General features: G+C 38.4%; 1 protein-coding gene across 1 annotated transcript; it reads right to left on the reverse strand.

Moving 5' to 3' along the window:
- Positions 1-3,000: 3,000 nt before the first annotated feature.
- pld2 (phospholipase D2) lies at positions 3,001-21,017 on the reverse strand. Its single transcript, XM_079248050.1, has 24 exons — positions 20,913-21,017; positions 15,996-16,156; positions 15,762-15,883; positions 15,035-15,177; positions 14,800-14,878; positions 14,355-14,420; positions 14,186-14,244; positions 13,841-14,086; positions 13,597-13,740; positions 13,407-13,490; positions 13,221-13,299; positions 13,003-13,113; positions 12,679-12,888; positions 12,417-12,570; positions 12,223-12,341; positions 11,944-12,057; positions 8,045-8,149; positions 7,622-7,710; positions 7,280-7,393; positions 6,835-6,881; positions 6,410-6,544; positions 5,646-5,799; positions 5,251-5,368; positions 3,001-5,160 (listed from the first exon to the last, which is right to left on the reverse strand). Exons 2-24 carry the CDS (start codon positions 16,126-16,128, stop codon positions 4,936-4,938), a joined length of 2,850 nt encoding a protein of 949 aa, XP_079104176.1. The 5' UTR covers positions 16,129-16,156; positions 20,913-21,017; the 3' UTR covers positions 3,001-4,935.
- Positions 21,018-21,310: the final 293 nt, after the last annotated feature.

Consider the following 21,310-nt stretch of genomic DNA (forward strand, 5'->3'; position numbering starts at 1 on the left):
CATGTCGAGGGGAAAAAAGGAAAAACTACCTCTTAAGTCTATCACCGGAATATTCCTTCTTATGCCAATAAAGTATAACAACATTTACGCCTATTCAGCGCAGTGCTTGTTTTTAAGAAGAACGCAATGTCTGATGTGATGGCGTCCGGGTCCGTCCGCACCGCACCAGAACCGATCGTCAGGCTGTCATCATTAGCTTCACATGGATATGCTCTTGGAAAATTGCCGTAGAATAAGAGTGAGCGATTTAAAATATATATTTCTTATAAAACACAGTTCGCTGCGTGCAGTTGTCAAACTTGTTACCACGACTTTAATACCCCCCAATTTCAGTCAGAGCGCGAGGCAATCCGGATACCGACTCAGGTGTGTCCGATTAATCTAACCTTAACGAGCTAGCTGATGTAGCTAAGCTAGCAGGCTAAACTGTCTTTTCCAGAATAAACTTTCCCTCTTCGTGCATTTTATGTGTTGACAGTCGCGCCTAGTACTGCCAACCTTCCGGGGAAAACACAGACAGGCAGCTCCTATGTTTTTGCCAGCCACCGTAATATTGGTAAACTGGAGCACTCCACTCTTCAAAGTTAAGCGTCGCTGTCGTCCGCATTCCCTTAATTTACAGAAATAATCCAAAGATGCACTATACGGTGCAGTTTCTACCTGCAGGCAACACCGAAAGTTGTTATTTCGCCATGTTTTGCTTTCCAGGTCCTCCCTCCCACTTCAGCCTTGATTTATTCTTATGGGGTTGTACTGGCGATTGGCTGCACGCAACACGATTCAAGTGTTTTCTGCGCTTGAAGAGGTACGGTGCTGCATCAGGGACAAATTACCTGAGAAATTACAGTGGACCTCAACCTACGCAACTGTGTCTCTGTCTGTCTACTCCTGGCTGCACAACAGATCATTTTCTGCATACCTGTCCTGCTCTGACCTTCCTGATCACTGAGCATAGACCATTAAGTTTCATTACAAAATACTGCAGGATGATCAAAACAATGTAGCCCCCATCCTGACTCTTGTCAGTAATTTAACCTCATCTTGGATTTCCTCTGCCACCCTTATAGTTGATCATCGCTGTAGTTATTTATTCATTAAGCCATGCCTATTTTGCTTTCAGCAGATAACCATACTTCTAAATAATGTATGATTAATTTCCAAAGCTGTTTACCAAGATCAGAATAAAATGTTCGGAATATGGTGTACAATGCATTGGCCATAAACCGAGCATTTCAGCATTTAGATAGAACTTAGTTTAATGTTTTATATCATACAATTTTAATGATAAAAGAGACACTTGATTAGGATTTGCAGTACAGCCCCACTTTAAAAAAAAAAAAAAAGGTTCTGACACTAAATTGCAAAAGCAGAATGCAATGATTTTCAAATCTAAAACCAATACTTTATTTATAATAGAGAACACAGAAAATGCCTCTTGCCCAGTGATTGCTGTGATAGGCTCCAGCTTCCTGCACCCTGAATCAGACTAAGCAGTTAAGAAAAGAAAATGGATTAATGGATGGAACATAAAAAAAAAGTTCAAAAAGAGAGAATTTACTCTTTTCTGAAAAAAAATTAGCTCATCTTGATTTTGATTGCTGTGAATCATGTCAAAAACATTGGGAATGTTTATACTTTTACAGCATCCCTTATTCTTTTGCCAAAAGTCTATAAAAATCTTAGAACAGAGGAAACCCGTTGTTGGATCTTCAGGGTAAGTGTTGACTTCTTGCATATTCATTGAAAATAAAAACCCTATTTTTAGGTATAAAATGAGAAATTTAAGAAGAAAGAGGCTCTGTCCTCAGAGACCTTTCCTGGTCTTGGCAAGGAAAAAAAAACTGGGTTCATAATGAAACACAAAAACCAACAGAGAAGACGCAGGACTCCCAAACAGCTACAATTACACATTATATCACACAAAATTAATACAGTCCATTTCAAACTACCTCTAACCTGGAGAAAAAGGTACAATATCGGGATCTTGTTTACACATTGCTTCTACTTTACATAATAGAGCTTGAAGGTTTTTGTCAGTTTTTTCATTTGTGAATTGCAAAGCAAACTGTTCACAAAAATGATTTCTGGAACTGCCCATTCAGTGACTTCTATGACAGAATAATGCTTGTTTTTTAAAGCAGTGCTACGTGAAGTTGTGAACCTCACAGATATCCAACATTAACTCCTACAGAGATGTTTTCAGATCATCCGAATGTTTTGAATATCTAATGTACTATACCTGATTAAATATACAGCATCTCTGTAGTTTTATGTTTAGGAATGCTTTTCTGAGATTGCCCCACAATTTGTTAAATTAGTTTTACACATAGTTGATTATCTGATCATCTTTACTTCTCAGAGACTAAATTTTCAAGGTGCTCTTTTATACTTGATCAATTTACAAAGTTGTCACCAAAGATCCTGATTAAACGCAACACGTTCTTCTAACTATTTTCATGGAATGGTTCTTTCTTCCATCCTTTTGTTGCTCACATCCCAGCTACTTCAAGTCATACTACAGCCAAATTAAAAAGCTAATATTATTCAGGAACTAGTGAAATGTCCCTTTTAAGCAATTGATATGCTCTCTGTTTTATTATTAATGAAAGTATTGGCTTGAGATTTACAAAATCATTGCAAAACCTCACACTTTTCCCAGTACAAGTTAAAACCCCACCCTTTCTTTCATTACAAAGAATAGGGTTGTATGGCTGTATATTGATACTGTACAAATGTGCTGTGTAATCTGAGAAAAGAAAAAAAAATATGCTTAGGTTGTTCTTTTGGTATTAGCAGCAAAAAATGCTTCATTTTAAATGAAAGTAAGAGCAGATATCAAGTTCTGTTAAAAGATAAAGAAGTTTATTGAGGAAACAAGAAAAATATACAAACATACAATATTTTGTTTATCATAACAGTACTTGTGCAAGTAAGAAAAAATATTTAAGAGCTCTTTACTCCTGAGTGTTAGTGGGCCATATGTGAAAAGTAACCTCTACAGATGTGCATACAGCTGGTTTTCACATAGTGACTGTTAAAGATTAAATGCACAAAGTTTAGTTAGTGGTACATTAATCAAAATGTATTCATGATAATATCTATATAAGGTAAAATTCACTTTGTGACTAAAACAGTGTTAGGGTCATTTCTCCATACAACAAATATGTTTCTACTAATCCACAACAAAGAACAGAGTATTGTCCATCTTGTGCTATTTGAAGAAGCTAGCACCAGTTCCTATTATGCAGCGCTTTGGTTGCTTTTATTATCTTTCAAAGGAAAGTGTGGATATATTTCAAATCATCAATGTGCATTTTCTAAACACAAATAATATACTACTTTCTCTTTTAAAGGGGGTTTGTGTAAAGTGAGGCAGTGTTCATATGGGGCAACTCCCATCGTATTTACAGACAAGTTTACAGTGAAACTGGTTGTTGACCTGTGGACGTGTGTCAAAGGTTTACACAACAGTCACTACAATTTCATTTAAAACATCATCCTATAATTTTGCAGTTTCTGGATTATGAACTTCTTTACAGCAACGTTTTACACATTAATACATCATTCCAAGCCATGTTGTATGTGAAATACCAAATATTGAATATGTAAAACAGAAATGTTGTTTTGATCAGATGTTTGAATTTACAGAAATTTCTTTTTTACCTTGCTTTTGTCACTTTGCTTTTCTGTCACATGTTGCCTGTTCTGCTAAAGTTATTGGCTGATGTTTTAAATGAGTAAAATAAATATTTCATAATTGGAATGATTAACCTTTTGCAACACCAAATATTTCCAATACAAAGACATTTACAGATTGACTAACAAGACTATTGTTTTTAAGCGAAACAAAACCTTCCTTTTTTTTGCCAAAAGTAACTAAGATATAAAGTGATGATGCCCACAAACTGGCACTTTTAGCGGTTATTAACTGTGTCAGACACATTATGTCACTTCTCTCTGCCTCAGCAAACATCTCATGTCTGAACTAAAATAACATAAGGCACACACATAAGACCCTTCACAACACCTACACATGACATGGGATTAGATGCACACTGCAATGGTCAAATGGAACTTTCCGTTCAAAACTGCTGACAACATGATGAAATGATAACTTGCTTGGTTGTCACGGTGACAAAGAATTCCACCAATTAACAGTAGATCAACCTAGCACCCTTCAATTATCTTGTCCCCCTTTCCCACTCACAATTCCCCCACATAAAAATATGAAAAGGACTGCTTCCATTAAAAGTGGTCTATTCTCTTATCAGCATATTACTTTCTGTTTTCTGGTGCGCCACCCTGATTTAGTAAGTTATCCCTTGCATCAGCACTCTCCCCTCTTCTTCCCCATCCAGTCCTTTATTTCAGCTACAATCCAGTCATCTCTTTATATCCGTCACCATAACAACCACAAATGTTCTGACAGATTTTCTGGCACTGCAGTAAGAGGTGAAGCCTCAGAGGGAGAGAGTGAGAGTGTGAGAGAAAGACCGAGACACAGCCCTCCCCAGAAAAAAAAACAAATAACAAAAATGTACCAATAAATGTACACTATGTTTCCATTTCATGTAAGATGCTCGATCTCCAATGCAACCTTGAAATCCTCTCCTGAGTCATACATTCATTTAAGCGAGTTGCACACCACTGCCAGCCCCGCAGTTCCAATTGCACCGCACAGGTTAGGAAGCAAACACTGCCGACATGAATTAACTGGGTTGCAGAGGTTCATCTACAGATAATAAATCAGCAGAAATTGGCAGTTCAGTGGTTACCTCCAGACTAAATACATAAGACTACAAATAAACAGTCTCAAGGGGAAGTTTTCTTTCTCACTACTTAGGTTCTGGTGTTCAAACTATTTATGGTACTGTGCTGGATATTAAGGATAGATTCGGCCTCAGGCTAATAGAAGTCTGATTGGCAGCAATGTGGTTATGTCCAGAGATCTACCGGAGCCATGCCTTCTTTAGTGTTTCGTGGGGGCAGCAGGTTTTCCTCACAAAGGAACTTTAGAGGAAAGTGAACCAGCAACCCTCTGATGGCCTCCAGCTCCTTTGCTGCCTGCTCAGGGTCAGTGTCGCATAGGCGTTCCTGGCAGGAAAACTCTTTCAGCTCCTGTGTGTTGTGAACAGTTTTGCATGGCAGGCACTTGAATACCTGTAGTGCCACGAGAAAAAAAAAGAAAAAAATAGCTAAGAAAAAGTCAACTAAAGATTAAACAAAATATGTAACAATTCCATGTTATACCTTGTTATAAATGGTGGCATTCTGTTTAGCTGTTTCATTCCAAACCGAGAAGAAAAATTTATCACTGATTGGATCATCGATATTGATGCTGGGGTCTGAAGCTGCTCCAACAAGGACCCTATTACAACAGAGAAATTACATACTGTTTCAGCAAACACAAGCCAGTTCCAATCACAGATAGTTTCTATCACAATATACCCTAGAGACAATTAAACTGTATAGATCAGGGAAAAAAACATTATTGTTTGTAAAACCAAAACTCAGTAGTTAGTCAGAACACTTCTCCTAATAAACAGGGAGATTATATACATCCTTTAAAAACTGCAATGTGTTTTGATTAAATAATTACACACTTAATAATCCAAAATTTCAGGAGAAACATGTTTGTCCTTGACCTGAAACACTCCTTGCGTAGAGCAAGTGTGACTGGTCCTGCCTCATATTCCTCTCCTCCCATAATGGATTGGACCCTCTCTTCATCTTCCACAAACACAGCAAGCTCACTATCTCGGCTGCCCAGCATGCTGCGATCATTGATGTTGGCGGATCCTAGAAGATGTTGAGACTACAGGCTTAAAAAAATGTGTCCTATCAGACAGATGATTCTGTCTTTTCAGTAAATTCCTGCATGAGGGAATAAATTGGATCAGGATATTGGTTACATTTAGAAAAAGTGTTGATATTTAGCTTCTCCATTTTAGCTCTGTGTAATTAGAATCTTAAACCTTTAATCATAAATTATCTGTTAAAAAAAGAGTCAAATTATACTAAATTCAAAAGTAGCAAATTCTGACCTTTAATCTTTATACTTATTATGATGATGTGGCAAGTTGCAGAACAATGCAGAAAACCAGACAAATAAAATATAATTGATGACCCTTTTACTGAGGTTTAGGTCCGAACAGAAGTAAACACATGCAAATTTCCAGACAACAACCTCATTGGACAGCGCTGCATCTCTGGGTTTTACCATCATAACCTCTGATTTAGTGTGTATTTAGCAGAGAAACTTATAAACCATACTTTGAATATAAAAGATGGATACAGCCAATGCAGTACTGCCATTAACAAATTTTGACACTTTGTGAAATAAAAATAAAGATAAGCTGACTTGAAATAAATCATGGATAAACTCTTTTTGTTGTATGTGGGCACTCACCAATGATATAGCAGCGGTCATCAGCGATGAGGGTCTTGCTGTGAACATAGATGAGTTCTGTGACAAGTGACTTGGAAAGCTGGGAATGTGTTCTGAGCCCACAGAAAGTGATGTATTCAGTCCACTGCTCCTTTACTACAAGACAGATCACAGTCACAAAATTAATACCTCATAATATAATAACACTGTGAACTCATTTAAACTAATAAACTTGTATGGTAATATAAGAATTCCTAAAAAAAAGAAAAGAAGAATTTCAAAAATGTGTAACAAATGCACAGATACTTAGTACTAGTGGCTTCAATTTAAGGAAGCAATAGAGGGAGACGGAAAGACTTAGATCAGAGTGGAAACAAATGGTTGTTTTTTTTTTGTCACATGGATTAATGAATAACAACGAACCAGATAAGTGACAGAAAACTCACCTTCCTCAAGTTTTGATAAAATGGAGTGCTTTCCACGGCACATTGTCCTTATAGATAAAAAAAAAAAAAAATTAAACTAAGTGCTTAAAATTATGTTTAGCAGTAATATAAAAATAAATCATACATAAGAATAAGAACAGGTTATGCTTTTAAAACAATAGCACAAATAAATGAAGTAACATAATCACCAAATTATGCAAAAAAAGACACTGTTGACAGAAAACTGGCTTCTAACTTCCACAACGTACAACAGTAACATGATATCTCCATTTCTATTTTTCCATTCAGAATATTTGTAGTAACATCTAACCATTACATTTCCTTGTGTCAATACCAAACAAAAGGATGTAAGAGATGCATTTTTTCTGGTTGTCATGAGTTACAATGCTATTTCTGTCCACAGGCTTAGACAAGAATAATAATAATGGCAGGAAAAGGCTCTCACCTGTAAGTGAAGTGCAAAATAGCCTGGATGGCAATTCCACCTCCTGTGCTAATATCGCCCTCAAATCCAGGAAGCAGAGGGATAACCACAAACACTCTGTACTTCTTCTGCTCTCTGCAGCAATACACACAGCCAACATGTACATTGTCTACACATGCAAGTCAATTCATAATGTTTAAATTGTTGAGTTTGACATAAGTTGTGTAAAAGTTAACTGTAATTTTATAGACACTTGACTTTGAAAATGCTGCTTCATGACTTAAAGGTTTAGGAATGTGCAAAAAAAAAAAAAAAGAAAGAAGAAAGTGTCATCAAAATTTGGCTCATGCTATCAAATCACACCTGTGAGCACGCAGGATCCGATTCACAATTGCATCACCAATCCCATTGTGGATGGTTATATTGTCAGCACAGCTGATGAAGAACTGGTTCTAAGGACAGAAAGAAGGCAGATGGTGGCTCAGTATGAGGTAAGAGCCAACTGAGGTGAAAAGCTGGCAAGGAGACGAGTTTTCAGTCTCATAAATCATCACAAATAGGCCACAAAGTCTTCCATGGATGTAAAATAATTGTATTGCATAGAAGGCATTGAAAAAAAGCATCATGAGCATGCTATAAATAGCCAACAATTTAAACCACTCTTTCAAATGTTGACATTTTTCTACTAATCTTGTGTGATACAGCTCTAAATATTCAGGGTCACTGTGACTTCTAGATATTTTTCAATGACTGTCTTTAGGCAAACAGCAAATGTTACTCGTTTACCTCAATGTAGATGTAGTGCTCACTGTTCTCAATGGTATGTATGTAAGCGTTGAGGATGGAATTTTCACAGGTTCCAGCTGACCAACGATCAGCAGAGCGCAACACCTGAGGAGATAACACATAGACATTTTTTTAGTATTGATTATGATGTCATCTGTTGTTTGTGCAATTCCCCAGGAAATAGGCACTAAAATGTTTGGATGGGACATGTTTTTTTTCTTCAAGAATGTATTAACATATACCAAATAAGATTTTTTTACTTAAGAACTTAATCCCAGTTCTAATGACCTTAGTTTGGGGAACTGACATGTAAAATGAAGTATACTTGTAGTTCAACAGCAGTGAATATCAAACTGGGGCAAACTTGAATAAGGCAGCGCTGATATCTGATAGGTAAACTACAATATAAATGGGGACCAAGGTTTTAAGTTACACGACACCACCCATCACAGAAAAAAGACAATACACAGAGCAAGAACAAAACCTGTTGATACTCAACACCTAAGTTCAACACTAGCTGTCTGAAAACTTTAAAACTGAAGCATTATATGCTGAATGAAAGTATTATTTAACATTACACTGAACACATCAGTACTGTGTTGGTCATTTATTTTTCACTCATTGTATTTTTTCCTCTTGTTGTGACTACATGTAGCACACTTTAACATTAAGTTATAAGTGGTTTGGACAGTTGTGTCAACTCATAGTCTGCCCCCATGTGTTATACAGGCTGTTGTAAATACAACACTTCCCTTCTACTTACTCTCTGTTCTTGGCAGTAGATTTGTTATCTATGGCTTTGCTAAAGAGGACAAATATGTTGGAAGTAGTTTCATTCTACAGGCTTTACTTTTGTTTCACCACCTGCCGTGGCAAAAGCTCTGAACACTGAGTAGCTGTGTTTCAAAAGCCAGAACAGCGGCTCTTTGTTATAAAGAGATCCATCTGATTTCCTTTTATCTGATGGTGAGGATATCTGACCTGATCGCTAATTTCAGAGCAAAAATCAGGAGGGACTTGAACTGCAGTCTTTGTTTCAACGGTTTTTTATTTATTTATTTATTTAGGAAATATCACTGTGTTTCTGTGTTTTATAAATAAAAGAATTATTTTGAAGAATCTCCTTACTCTTGCTTTTTTTCCCTTCCTTGTTTTGCACAAACAAGAGTACCAGCATATTCTTCCTATCTGGGCGCTGGTCCATAGTCTTTACAATATGGTCAACTATAAAGGTGTTATAGTTGACAGTAGAATCTACTGCTAGCATCTGGGACCACCTCTACAACATGGTCAACTAAGGTGTTAGTAATTTTATGTGGTGTCCAGGAATGATCTGCTGTGGAAGACTTAATTATTTACAGTAGATTTTGCTGCTAGCATCTGGGACCACCTCTTTTAGCTGTAGTGTACCTGTTTTGTAACTGGCCACTGTTTGGCAGCAGAGATGCCATCCACATTAAATACATGGAAAGTGTCAGGGTTTTGCAGTGGTGAGGACCCAAGTGCAGACCAAATGAGGCAGGAGGCAGATGAGATGCAGAAATAATGTTTATCCATCCATTCTCTGCCGCTTATCCGGGGCAGCAGCCTAAGCAAGGAAGCCCAGACTTCTCTCTCCCCAGTTACATTTGCCAACTCTGTGGGGGGATCCCAAGGTGTTCTCAGGCCGCCGAGAGATATAATCCCTCCAGCATGTCCTGAGTCTTCCCCGGGGTCTCCTCCTGCAGGGACATGCCTGGACCACCTCACCGGGGAGGCGTCCAGGAGGCATCCTGACCAGATGCCCAAGCCACCTCAACTGGCTCCTCTCGATATGGAGGAGCAGAGGCTCTACTGGATGACCGAGCTTCTCACCCTGTCTCTAAGGGAGAGCCCAGCCACCCTGCGGAGGAAACTCATTTCAGCCGCCCGTATGCAAGATCTCGTTCTTTCAGTCACAACCCACATCTCATGACCATAGGTGAGGGTAGGAACGTAGATCGACTGGTAAGTCAAGAGCTTTGCCTTTTGGCTCAGCTCCTCCTTCACCGTGATAGATCGGTGCAGAGTCCACATTACTGCAGATCTGCCTCTCGATCTCACGCTCTATCCTTCCCTTACTCGTGAACAAGACCCTGAGATATTTAAACTCCTCCACTTGAGGCAGGACCTGACTCCCAACCCGGAGAGGGCAATCCCCCCCCCCCCACTCCGGCTGAGGACCATGGTCTCAGATTTGGAGGTGCTGATTCTCATCCCGGCCGCTTCACACTCGGCAGCGAATCGCTCAAGCGAGAGCTGGAGATCACGACCAAATGAAGCCAACAGGACCACGTCATCTGCAAAAAGCAGAGATCCAATCCTGGGGCCACCAAGCCGGATCCCCTCAGCACCTCGGCTGCATCTAGAAATTCTGTCCATATAAGTTATGAACAGATCCAGTGATAAAGGGCAGCCTTGGCGGAGTTCAACCCTCACTGGAAACGAATCTGACTTATTGCCGCCAATGCAGACCAAGCTCTGACACCTGTCGTACAGGACTATGGAAAAGCAGAACACACAGGGGGAGGTATACTACAAAATAAAGCAGGATACCAGAACATGACAAGAGTAAAAAAAAAAAAAAAATCCAAACCGAAAATCAAAGATCATGACAGACAAGCATGATATATCAAGAAGCAAACACCATACGGGAGCAGGAATATCCTCAAACCATCTGTGACCAGGTAATCTTTCTGAACTGCAACATACCAACACGTCCTTCACACCAACCTTTTGCTGTACATTTAATGATCCATATTTTAACAATCTGAAAGAACACAGAACTAATCATGTTTTTGTTTAAGACAACATGTGTGAAGTGTTACCTGTCCTGGAAAGTAATATGACTATATAAAGAAACGTCTTGTGGAAAAATAAGCACGACTACGAGGGGATGCTTATTGGAAATAAAACAGACATCTTGCAAAACAAAACAAAAGCATGAAACACTATGCTTAATGTGCATGATGCAATAAGATTAAAGAGTGTAATTATTTCTAGACTAAGATTAATCCTGAGTGACCTGGATTTTTATTTCTATTTTTATCCCTTTGTCAATTAAATAAACAAAAAGAAAAGTTTAGTGAGAAGAGGCAGGAAGAAAACTGCTGTTCAAGCTGGACTAAGATTTGCATTTCTTATTCTTCCAAGTCACAGCCTATACTGCTGAGCTAGTTACAAAAACACAAAAAAGTAAGACAATGTAACCACCGTGTCCTTCCTCATGAATGTAAAAGCAGAAGGAAAAAAAGTTTAAATTATAGACTATGCACCTGCAATCAATATTCCTAAAGGCTTTTTCATAACCTAAATTGACTCAGATTAAGGAGATTTTTACAACTCTATGAATTCTAATGAATTGGGGTTGTTACAAAACTATTCTAACAAATTCCCAAATTTGTTAGAATAGTTACAAAACTATTCTAACAAATTCCCAAATTTGTTAGAATAGTTACAAAACTATTCTAACAAATTCCCAATTCCCCAACCCAACTTGTAAATGAAACGTTAAATCACATTGATCAACATTATCTCTACAGCTGAGAATTTAGTTTTTTTGTTTTCAAAAACATTTCAGTTCAAGTATAAATTACTGCTGATGTTCAGTGGATGGTCTTTTACCCACTCTGAAAAATATGGTATATTGCCAACAGTATCAAGATTTGGCGTCTTGTGTCACTCCCTGTGACTTGACCTGCATCAAGTTACGTCCACTTTGCATAATACCCAGCTCCTGCAGTCTGCAGACCAACTCCTTACATTCAAGGACATTAAGGCAAACAGTACACAAGTGTTTACTAATCATATCCAACACAACTTTTGCACAGAAGTTGCAAAGGTATTGATTTCTGCTGAAGTTTGTGTGCATGATTACTTACTTGGACTTTAGCTTTCCTGGACCCAGGCACAGTGAATGGCAGGAGGTCAGCAGTAGCGTGAGTCTTGGGCAGAAGATATGGGTAGAACTCATCCTTGTACTTGTTTTTAAAGATCTAAAAAGGACAAGACAAAATAATGGATCCAAATCACAGATATTCCTGTTGGCAATGCATGATTAATAACTATTGCTAACAAAACTATTTGAGAAAAGTTTTAAGCGGGCGTTTAATTATTAATTCAAAAGGTCTGATAAAACCCAGCTGTCTTTCTTAACTGACCTTGGTGAAGTTCCAGCGCTGGATGAAGTGGCGGGCTACATCCCTAGCAGCATTGCCATGAACAGTTGCAGACAGATCACGCCATGGCATGCGAGGAACTTTAGTGCGGTCGATGTTATCTGAAACAAGAAGAAGCAATCCTGTCATCCTCCTGTGTGTTTGCATGTCATACTGACTGAGGTTTAGGTATGTACCTTCAAATGGCCTGTCCAGCTGGACCCAGTCTTTTGCGATAAAGTTGCTGTAGTCCTTGCCAAGCCACAGTTTAGTATTTCCAGTCAGATTATCTGGCCCTTGTTCTGTTTCTGTTTGGTTCTCTGGTTTTGGACTTTCAGCCACACCATCATCCTGGTTTACAGAGTCATCCATGAGATTATGACTTACTAGTGCACATTGATCCCTGAGCTACAGTAAATTTATGTGCAAATTAAGAGGCAGAACAAATTAAATCCTTACTTTTATATCTTCCTTCGGATGCTCATCAGCTGCACTGTTTGACGTTTCCGTCAAACCCAGGTCAGTCAGGCGGTACTGCCTGTCATCCCACCTCCCAAATGCCAAGTCAATCCCTCCTACAAAGGCCACACTTTGGTCAATCGCCACCATCTTTTCATGATGGGCCCAAAAGAAGACCACAGATGACAAGTGGTCAGGATGTCGCATCACCTGGTGGATCACAAGAGCAAAATTGTCACTAAAGTGAAAAAAAAGAGATGAAGCCTATGTTGACACTTGTGTCTCACTGCCAGTATCTGCAAATTAAGGTGAGAGATGACAGACCTTAATGTTTGGGTGCATATTCATGAGAGTCCTCTTGCTGTAGTCGCTGTTGATGCCAAGTGCCACCTCTACCTCTTTGTACAGCAGGACACACACTTTGACTCCTTGTTCCTGCAGAAAAAAGGGTTAAAAGAAATGAAGGGATACAGGTACGATTACTTCTATATACAACATATCATTCTAATCCCTATAAAGAAAAATCCTACGGGAAGCCTTACTGCTTTTCGTTTAAGTATCTCATCTAGTCGCCAGTGGTTATCAGTTGCTGGTCTCTTTAGGAACACTTCAGGACTGAGCCTGGCAGGAAAAACAGAAAACAATTACGTTTACATTACACTGGACACTTGAGCAATTCTAATGTAAAAGCGAGCAGACAGAATACCAAGAAACTATCAGATTCTCACCACCAATCAGTGATGAAAATTTCCTCTTTGGCTTGTTCAAGAGCATCTGCGAGGTCTGCGAAGTAGTCACTTCCATTCACGTACCTTAAAAGAACAATCAATAAACCGCAATGGTCAACATTTTAGTTTGGGGCTAACATTGAGGGTTTATTGCTATTTTTACAAACAAGGCGCTGACCACATGACTGACCATTTAGTGAGAGTCTTCTCACGTGGTGGAGCAAATCCTTTGAAGCGTTGCACTTTGAGAAAGTCACAGCTTTCGGCCAGCTGGTTGATTTCATGACTCCACCAGTGAGTTTGTCTGTAGCTTCTGCACTTAATGATCAAGCTCCTGACAAATAACAAAAGAGACCAAGACTGCTTTACAAACAAGTGATGCTTATACCATATAATTAGCTTCAAGTACATAATCAAACACATAGCAGACATACCGGGTAAAATTCTCAATGCAGAGTCCGTGTTTAGTGTCAGTGTGAGCGTGGCCCACTTTGATTTTAAACTCTGGGTCAAACAACAACACAAAGTTGATTTTGGCATCGCGTCGGCTCATGTACATCAGGAACGAATCTTTCACCACCAGCCAGCGGTGAGACCATCGATAACAGAACTGGTGATGGCCTATGCAGTTCAGACCTTGAATCCGGTGACCGCCTGACCGCTTGATAATAGGCCCCTCCCTAAGACAATTCCACACAAAAAAACTCAATGAGCCTGTCTCATCAATTTAGTTATCTCCTGTGGTACACACACCCATCTGGCCTAAGTATTTTCCTTACAAGCCCTTGGGTCCCAGATCTGTTACAAAGGAGAGGGAGCTGACAGAGAGGAATTCCAACTGAGGAAAAACAGGCAAAGAGACTATCTATTCATGCTGTTTGACCACAGAATGTATAACAGCCCCATAATGTACATGAATAAAAAAGTTACATCATTGTAAGCACTTACCATGGCGTGGTCATTCCTGCAGAATGCATTCTCTAGCAGACTATTCAGGTACTCCTCAAGGTATTTCTGCATCAGGAAAGCAGTGTATCAATTAACAGATACGAATATTAAATAATATTGTTTAAAGGTTTGACTGGAAGCAATGGTAGAATTGGTCACATGGAGGACCTGTGTTAGGAGTCTGTTTTATCAATACAGTTATAAAATACATAATACTTTTTAAATGTAATTGTGGGCCAAATGTTGGCATAAGAGAAATACTGCATGAGATACCATATGACTTTAATAGATTTTCTTTGTTTTGTCATATTTATATTAGGAGTATGCAACAAAAAAAATCTTGAATGAATAAAGACTCAGTTCCCTTCAGTGGTGACACAGCAAAACAATTTTGTTTGTTTCAAAGAAAAAGAAAAAGTATGACAGAATTCAACAGTCTTAATACCATCTTGCTGGAGGTTCTTCTTGTCCGTTCCGTCCCTTGCAGGCTGGGTATTTCCTCTGTCATGTTATTCAGTTGGTGCCTTTTTAGAAAAAAAATTTGAATATGCAAAATAATCAGTGCTGGAGAGATTTGACATTAAAAACTCTAAGCAGTCTATCATTCAGATTTCTAATGCACGTCTCTCAGTGTGAGAGGAAGATTTGCATGATTGTGATCAACAGATTGGTACACCGACCTTCCAAGTTGTTTCAACTGATGCTTAATCTTGTGCTTGGATAGGTCTTGGTGCAGGTCCTGAAAGTGTTTGTACTTCCTCTTCACTCTCCAGTGGAAGTGGCCGTGTGTGAGCTGCACGGTATACAGGGTTACTACATGGACCTGGAGGGATAGCATTCCCATTATGTCCATTAGCGTGGAAAATATGAAAAAGTAAAGAAAGTCAGATGACTTCAAATCATTTAGTGAATTTCAACACGTTTAATGACTTATGTTTACCAAACTTCCACCAATTGCTATTTTACATACTTTTACAGAAGTCATTAATTATGAATAACTTTCGGCTTGTTTTGTTTCCGTAGTTATGGACACACCTTACAACACAATTCTATTCTATTATTTAGCTCAAATATTGGTTTTACCAGGTGATTTTTGTCAAAATCAAAGAATAAAATAAAATAAAATAAAATAAAATAAAATAAAATAAAATAAAATAAAATAAAATAAAATAAAATAAAATAAAATAAATGTATGGGATTGGTGTCCTAGTGGGTAAAGTGGTAGACTTGGGCCTGGAGAACAAAGCCCATTGTGGGCCCTTGAGCAAGGCCCTAAACCCCTCCAAACACTCTTCAGGCACTGAAACATTGCAGCCCACTACTCTCTAGTCCATCAAGAGATGGGCTAAATTGATCCCAATCAGGAAGTAAAAATTATTACTTTTGAAAATGTATCAATGAATGTACCTTTGAGCCAGTGGTGTGTTTCTCTGTGTTGTCCACTTTGCACGTAATTGGAGTGTTGGGCATCAAGTAATTTTCATGTTTAATTTCAGGGAGATGATAAACAATGATGAAAGGGCGGCCATCTGCAAGACAAAAATTTTGAACATTTTAATTCAACTATTCAGATCTGGCTATAAGTGTCTCGGTGAGGAGCTCTTGAAGTTTTTTTTTTTTTTCTTTTCTTTTCATTCCCACCATTACATGAAATGAGACCATCCAACTCATCTGAACTCAAATGGTCATGGTCACGAGAGAAGCGCCTTCTTCCGAGGTTTTGAGCTTCTGAACTCACAGCCATAGGCTCAACCACATCCTCTGAACTTGCCATCACAATTTGGTTGCACGTGCCGGCTAACCTGGTACATACAAAAGAAAACAGATCAAAGTTTGCTCACCAGGAAAGACATTCAAAACATTTACCACATGACTAGTATGACCTGTTTTTTTTTTGTTTGTTTTTTTGTTTTTTTTAAGCAAACTATAGCTAATGAGATTTTAAGCTACAGTTGTTATTTCCGTCTGAACGGGTCGCCACAGCAAATTGGCATGTTTTAAGCCGGACAGACTTCCTGATAGAACCCTCTGCATTGATCCGGGCTTGGGACTAGCTCTCAGAGAATAAAATTCCCCTTCTGGGCTGCAGCAACATAGGGGAGCAGAACTTGAACCGCAGATCATCAGGTCACAAGACAAGTGGCTCTACCACATGAGCCCAAACGAGATTTTATGTCACCATATGTGGTATTAATTAACTTGAAGTCATGTTTTAGCAGCATAACTTTTATTTGTTGCTCACAGCAAAAACAACAATAGAAGAACCATTATATTTTTCATACCAACAACAGCAAAGAAAACAAGAATGCCGGAGACGCAGGTTTAGTGTAGCAGTCACTGCAGCTGCACAATATCTAAAACATAGGAGTAATTTGATTCAAGAAGCTAAAAATTCAGTTGAATAATCTGACAAACTGGGTCGCAACGTGAACCCAATCTCAGTGGAGGGTGATGTATCCTGATCACACAGCAAACCACAACTCAGTTTCACAGCAACCAAGAATAGACTGTGTGAGGTAGTATTAGGAATCACTGTCAGAATGTCAAAAACAGGGGAATTTAATAGACTGCGGGTGTATTGTGGTATTTACCTGCTGATCACATTGTCAATATCATGACATATGAGACAGCTACCAGGGAGAAAGCAGGGTGTGTATGAAGCCTTTTGTATGGTGTGTGGGTAGAGGTCTTTGAATGGCTGAGTGTGTTTCCTGGGAAACAAGGCAACAGGAAAGGAGGGTGTGTGTGTGTGTGTGTGTGTGTGTCTGCAAAGGTATAACAGAGGATGATAGGATGGAAATAAAGATGAATCATATAAGATCATAACCACATCTACATCCTATCTAATATCTAAGATGTATAAGAGAAAAAAGCAAAGACAAACGGATCTAATGATCAAAGGAAGGCAAAAGCAAGTGTGACAACCTATTTTAATGATTGTTAACAAAAATAGCTAATCAGGCAATCACAGCTTAATGCAGACATGGTCAAGACACCTTAAAGTGAATATTTCATATAATGATAATCTTCTGTGAATATCCAGTGAACATTAGGTGTCTGGACAGAAATGCCTTGTTAATTCCAGAGCTCAGAGGAGAAGGAGTAGACTGGTTGGCGATAATAGAAGGGTGACAATAAATCAAGTTGCAACTGTTTTCCACCAAGATACGCAGAGTGCAATTTCTGAATGCAAAGCAGATGGGCGGTAATGGCAGAAGAAATAGCAGCTTAACCTGTGATACAGGCTTATCTCGGTTAAAAATGTCTCTCACGGTCATTAACTATCAATCTGCCTAAGGAAAATAAATGCCTTAAAACAAGTTTAGCCTACAATAAAATCTGTTTAGCTCACATTCAGTATATGGGCCATAGAAGGAAAATCACATAGTGATTTCATAGCGTATGCAAACTGGTTGTGTCATGGGGAGTGCTGAGAGGTGTGGACCCAAACGCAGAGTAGCCAGACCAGGGGTGCAGAGTCAAGCAGATTTTATTTAACCATAGGAACACAGGACACAGGGAACTAGTCAATGCAATGAACCTGCAAAACACAACTGAACTGAGGGCTAGAAATACTGACAGAACTAAACAAGTAGAGAAGGAACTAACGAGACCAGGTAAGCTAACAGGAACAAAGGCTACACAGGAAACAGGGAAAAACTACAAAATAAAACAGGAACCTGGAAAAAGGAAAACATCACATCATAACAGGTTGAACCATTCTAAATTAGCTGAAGTAATTCTACATGAGCGTACTCACCAGTTCTATACCAAATAATATACATGCAAATATTAGTTATATTAATAACCACCTTCCAAAGCCTAACTTACATTCATTTTTCCATCCGACACCTGCATAACTAAATATAAAATGATCCCAAAGAAAACTATGTCTTGTCCTGATCTTCTTCTTTTCCTTCCATCCATCCAAAAAAATAAACCTGCTGTCTCAAGTGCAGCAGGTCAACCACAGCAGATCACAGTGTAGGCCAAATGTTGAATCCTTTCCTGTTGCCTTGTTTCCTTGTTTCCTGTTGCCTTGTTTCCAAGTAATACAGTTCTGAACTGTAATTCAGTTCTGTAATAAAGTGTAATCTCCAGTTTTATTATTGAGATTGCTTCAATACGACACTATGGCACAGTAACAGTTTAACATTAAGATATCCTTAGAAAAGCTTGAAATCAAAACGGACATCTACATATCAAACAGTAAAAATATTTATAATTTTTAAAAAAATCTTCCAAAAGTATCAATAGCATTTTAACACACCGAGTGCCCCTCCTTTCATTTACAACCACACAACCAAAGCTACAACTCACATATCGTCACCAAAACTGGAATATGGAAAATTAAGAAAATTTTGTCCAGTCTGATGAGTCTCAATTTCAGCTCCGACGTTTAGATGTTAGGGTCAGAGTTGACATTCACAACATGACAGAATTTATCCATCCTGACTTTGTGGATGTGGTGGTACAGAAGATTTGCAAAACAGATGTGCAGGCAACAAATGTGTAGCAACTGTGGTCCACATCAGTGTGGACCAAAATCTCTGAAGAATGTTTTCAACACAAAGAAGGACGTTCTGAAAGAAATGGGGAAGGGGGGGGGGGCAATTTGGTATTATAAAAGCTTACCTAGTACATTATTACTACCTCATCAGTTTCCTGTCAGTTCATAACAGATGTTGTTTGATTTAAAATGTATCTAATTTGATCAGTGCCAACATTACAAAGACAAAACATGTACTCCCATATCTTTATTCTATATCCCTGAAGTGTATATTTGTTTGTCTTTTGGTTTTTACTTCCTTTATTAGGAATACAAAATATTATTCTGAAGTTTTGCATTTGTAAAATTTATTTAACACATACACCAAAGTCCCTGCTTTGTATTATTCTTCAACTGCCCAATGAAAAATGGTAAGAACATTAAAACTCAATATGAACTATGTCTTTACCTTTTTGTGCTCTCCTACCCTTTTCAATAGCAAACCTCTCTTTTTCAACCATTCAACCACTTAAATTGAAACTAAACACTCCCACTCTAACCTTTTAGTCTAATGACTACCAGTGCAGGCCATAGCCATTCATCTTGTATCGTCAGAAGAAAAGTTTGTTTGTTCTTGCCTCAAAGTACATCAAAACTGACACTTGTCATTCCATACAAACAATGGAAGATTGATTTTGTCTGCATACCTTCCACAGCAGAGAACACTCCTGTTGACTTTAAAGGTTTTTATTTTGTTTTTTGCTCCCTCAAGTGACACTTTGCCAACACCACTTTCTAAGGCTAAATTTGGGTTATACTTTTACACTCAGGGTCCTCTTTAACCAATTATGACAGTCTAACAAATAATCTAAAGGATAATTCAGGCCAAACAATCAGACCACACATTTGCACGTGATTGAGGATGCATTGTTTGTTTTACACACCTTTTGAATTTTATACAGTATTTTATCTCTTACTGAAGCTAACACTGGGTTACTGACATTGGTGGCAAAAGCCACACTGGCACCACAAAATAACAATGATTAACCTGTTGCTTAATATACGGAAAAACACACACTTTTTCACTAAAAAAAAGGGTGTTCAGTCATAAGTATCTCCAGCTTCACGGCAACAAAGTAAGTTATGGTTGTTACTTCCACAATACTGACAAATGACCTATTACTTATTTATATTTCAACTATATAAATTCCCCTTTAAGAATTATAAAAGTATATTTCAATTTCAAACTTAGTTTAAAAGCAAGCTAGAAAGCCATGCCAGTTTACTATATGGTAATTTCCCAGTGAAAGAGACTATATTGTCAGTACAGATTAGGCTATCAATGTTTACTTTTCATAGAAAAGTTTTGTTAGACAATTTAAGATTTTCTTTTTCTATATTTTACCATCACCATGCTGGCTCAAACCATGGGTTATGAATGTTTCTCTTATCCTACATTACGAAAACAGAAATGCTGTGTCAATTGGCAGCTTGCTTATCGGTTTTCCGGACATGTGTAGTCTAAAATAGATTCCTTCTGTATTCCTTTTGACGACCTTAACCTTTTTTTTTTCCTTCTTCTTTTTGCATGGGGGTGGGGGGCGGGGCTTTAAAACATTGCAAGACACATACACAAAGCAATAAGAGACGCCCTTGCAATTAGTCTTAGAAGGGGTGAAAAAAAAGGTGGAAGTTTTGATAGACTATGATGTCGCCAAATCTATCTGACGCTTTTTAAATTCACACATGAATAAGTATGAGGGGATATAAACTAAGCGGGGACATTGCTTGGAAGTTAGGAGAAACATTTTGACAAAGTTTCGCTGTAAAGGCAAAACACAAGTTTTGCGTCTCCACCCAGTTCCTCATTCCATACGACTTTGCCACATCTTCCGTCAACACAACTACACACCAAAATGTCACACATTAAAAAATCACTTCTGTATTTGCACTAGTCAGTCTCAGTATCTGGATATTTGAAACCTTACTTTTGTGAAATCTGCGTTTCCACGTCTCTGATATAAGACAGCAAGGGAAATATGCCAATTTAGGCCTAAAAATACACTTACCCTGACTGAGTTCAGTTACAGCCACGGATCTGAACACACCACTATCCCATATGCAGGACGTCAAATAAAATGTTCATGTAGCGTCAAATTTGATCGTATTCCAACAAATGTTTCAGAGGGGAGTTCCTCACTATTCCCTGTCGGTGATGCACACTTTAGTCCCTCCCATTTGCTGTCTAGTGGGATAGAGAAAACGCAGCGCAAGGAAATGGTTTCTGTAGACTTTGCACAAGAGATATACCTATTCTTATTTTGTACATTTTTTCAATTAATCTCAATAGAATGTGCGTTTAAATGAAAAAGACAAAACTAAAGAATACTTGTCATGATTTTGCAGCTGAGAGGAAACACATTGACAAGCATGGAAAGGAGGATTTTGGTTTCTCCTCCCGCGAGTG

The sequence above is a fragment of the Telmatherina bonti genome, assembly GCF_933228915.1.
Source record: "Telmatherina bonti genome assembly, chromosome: 10".
In the NCBI taxonomy this organism is placed as follows: domain Eukaryota; kingdom Metazoa; phylum Chordata; class Actinopteri; order Atheriniformes; family Telmatherinidae; genus Telmatherina; species Telmatherina bonti.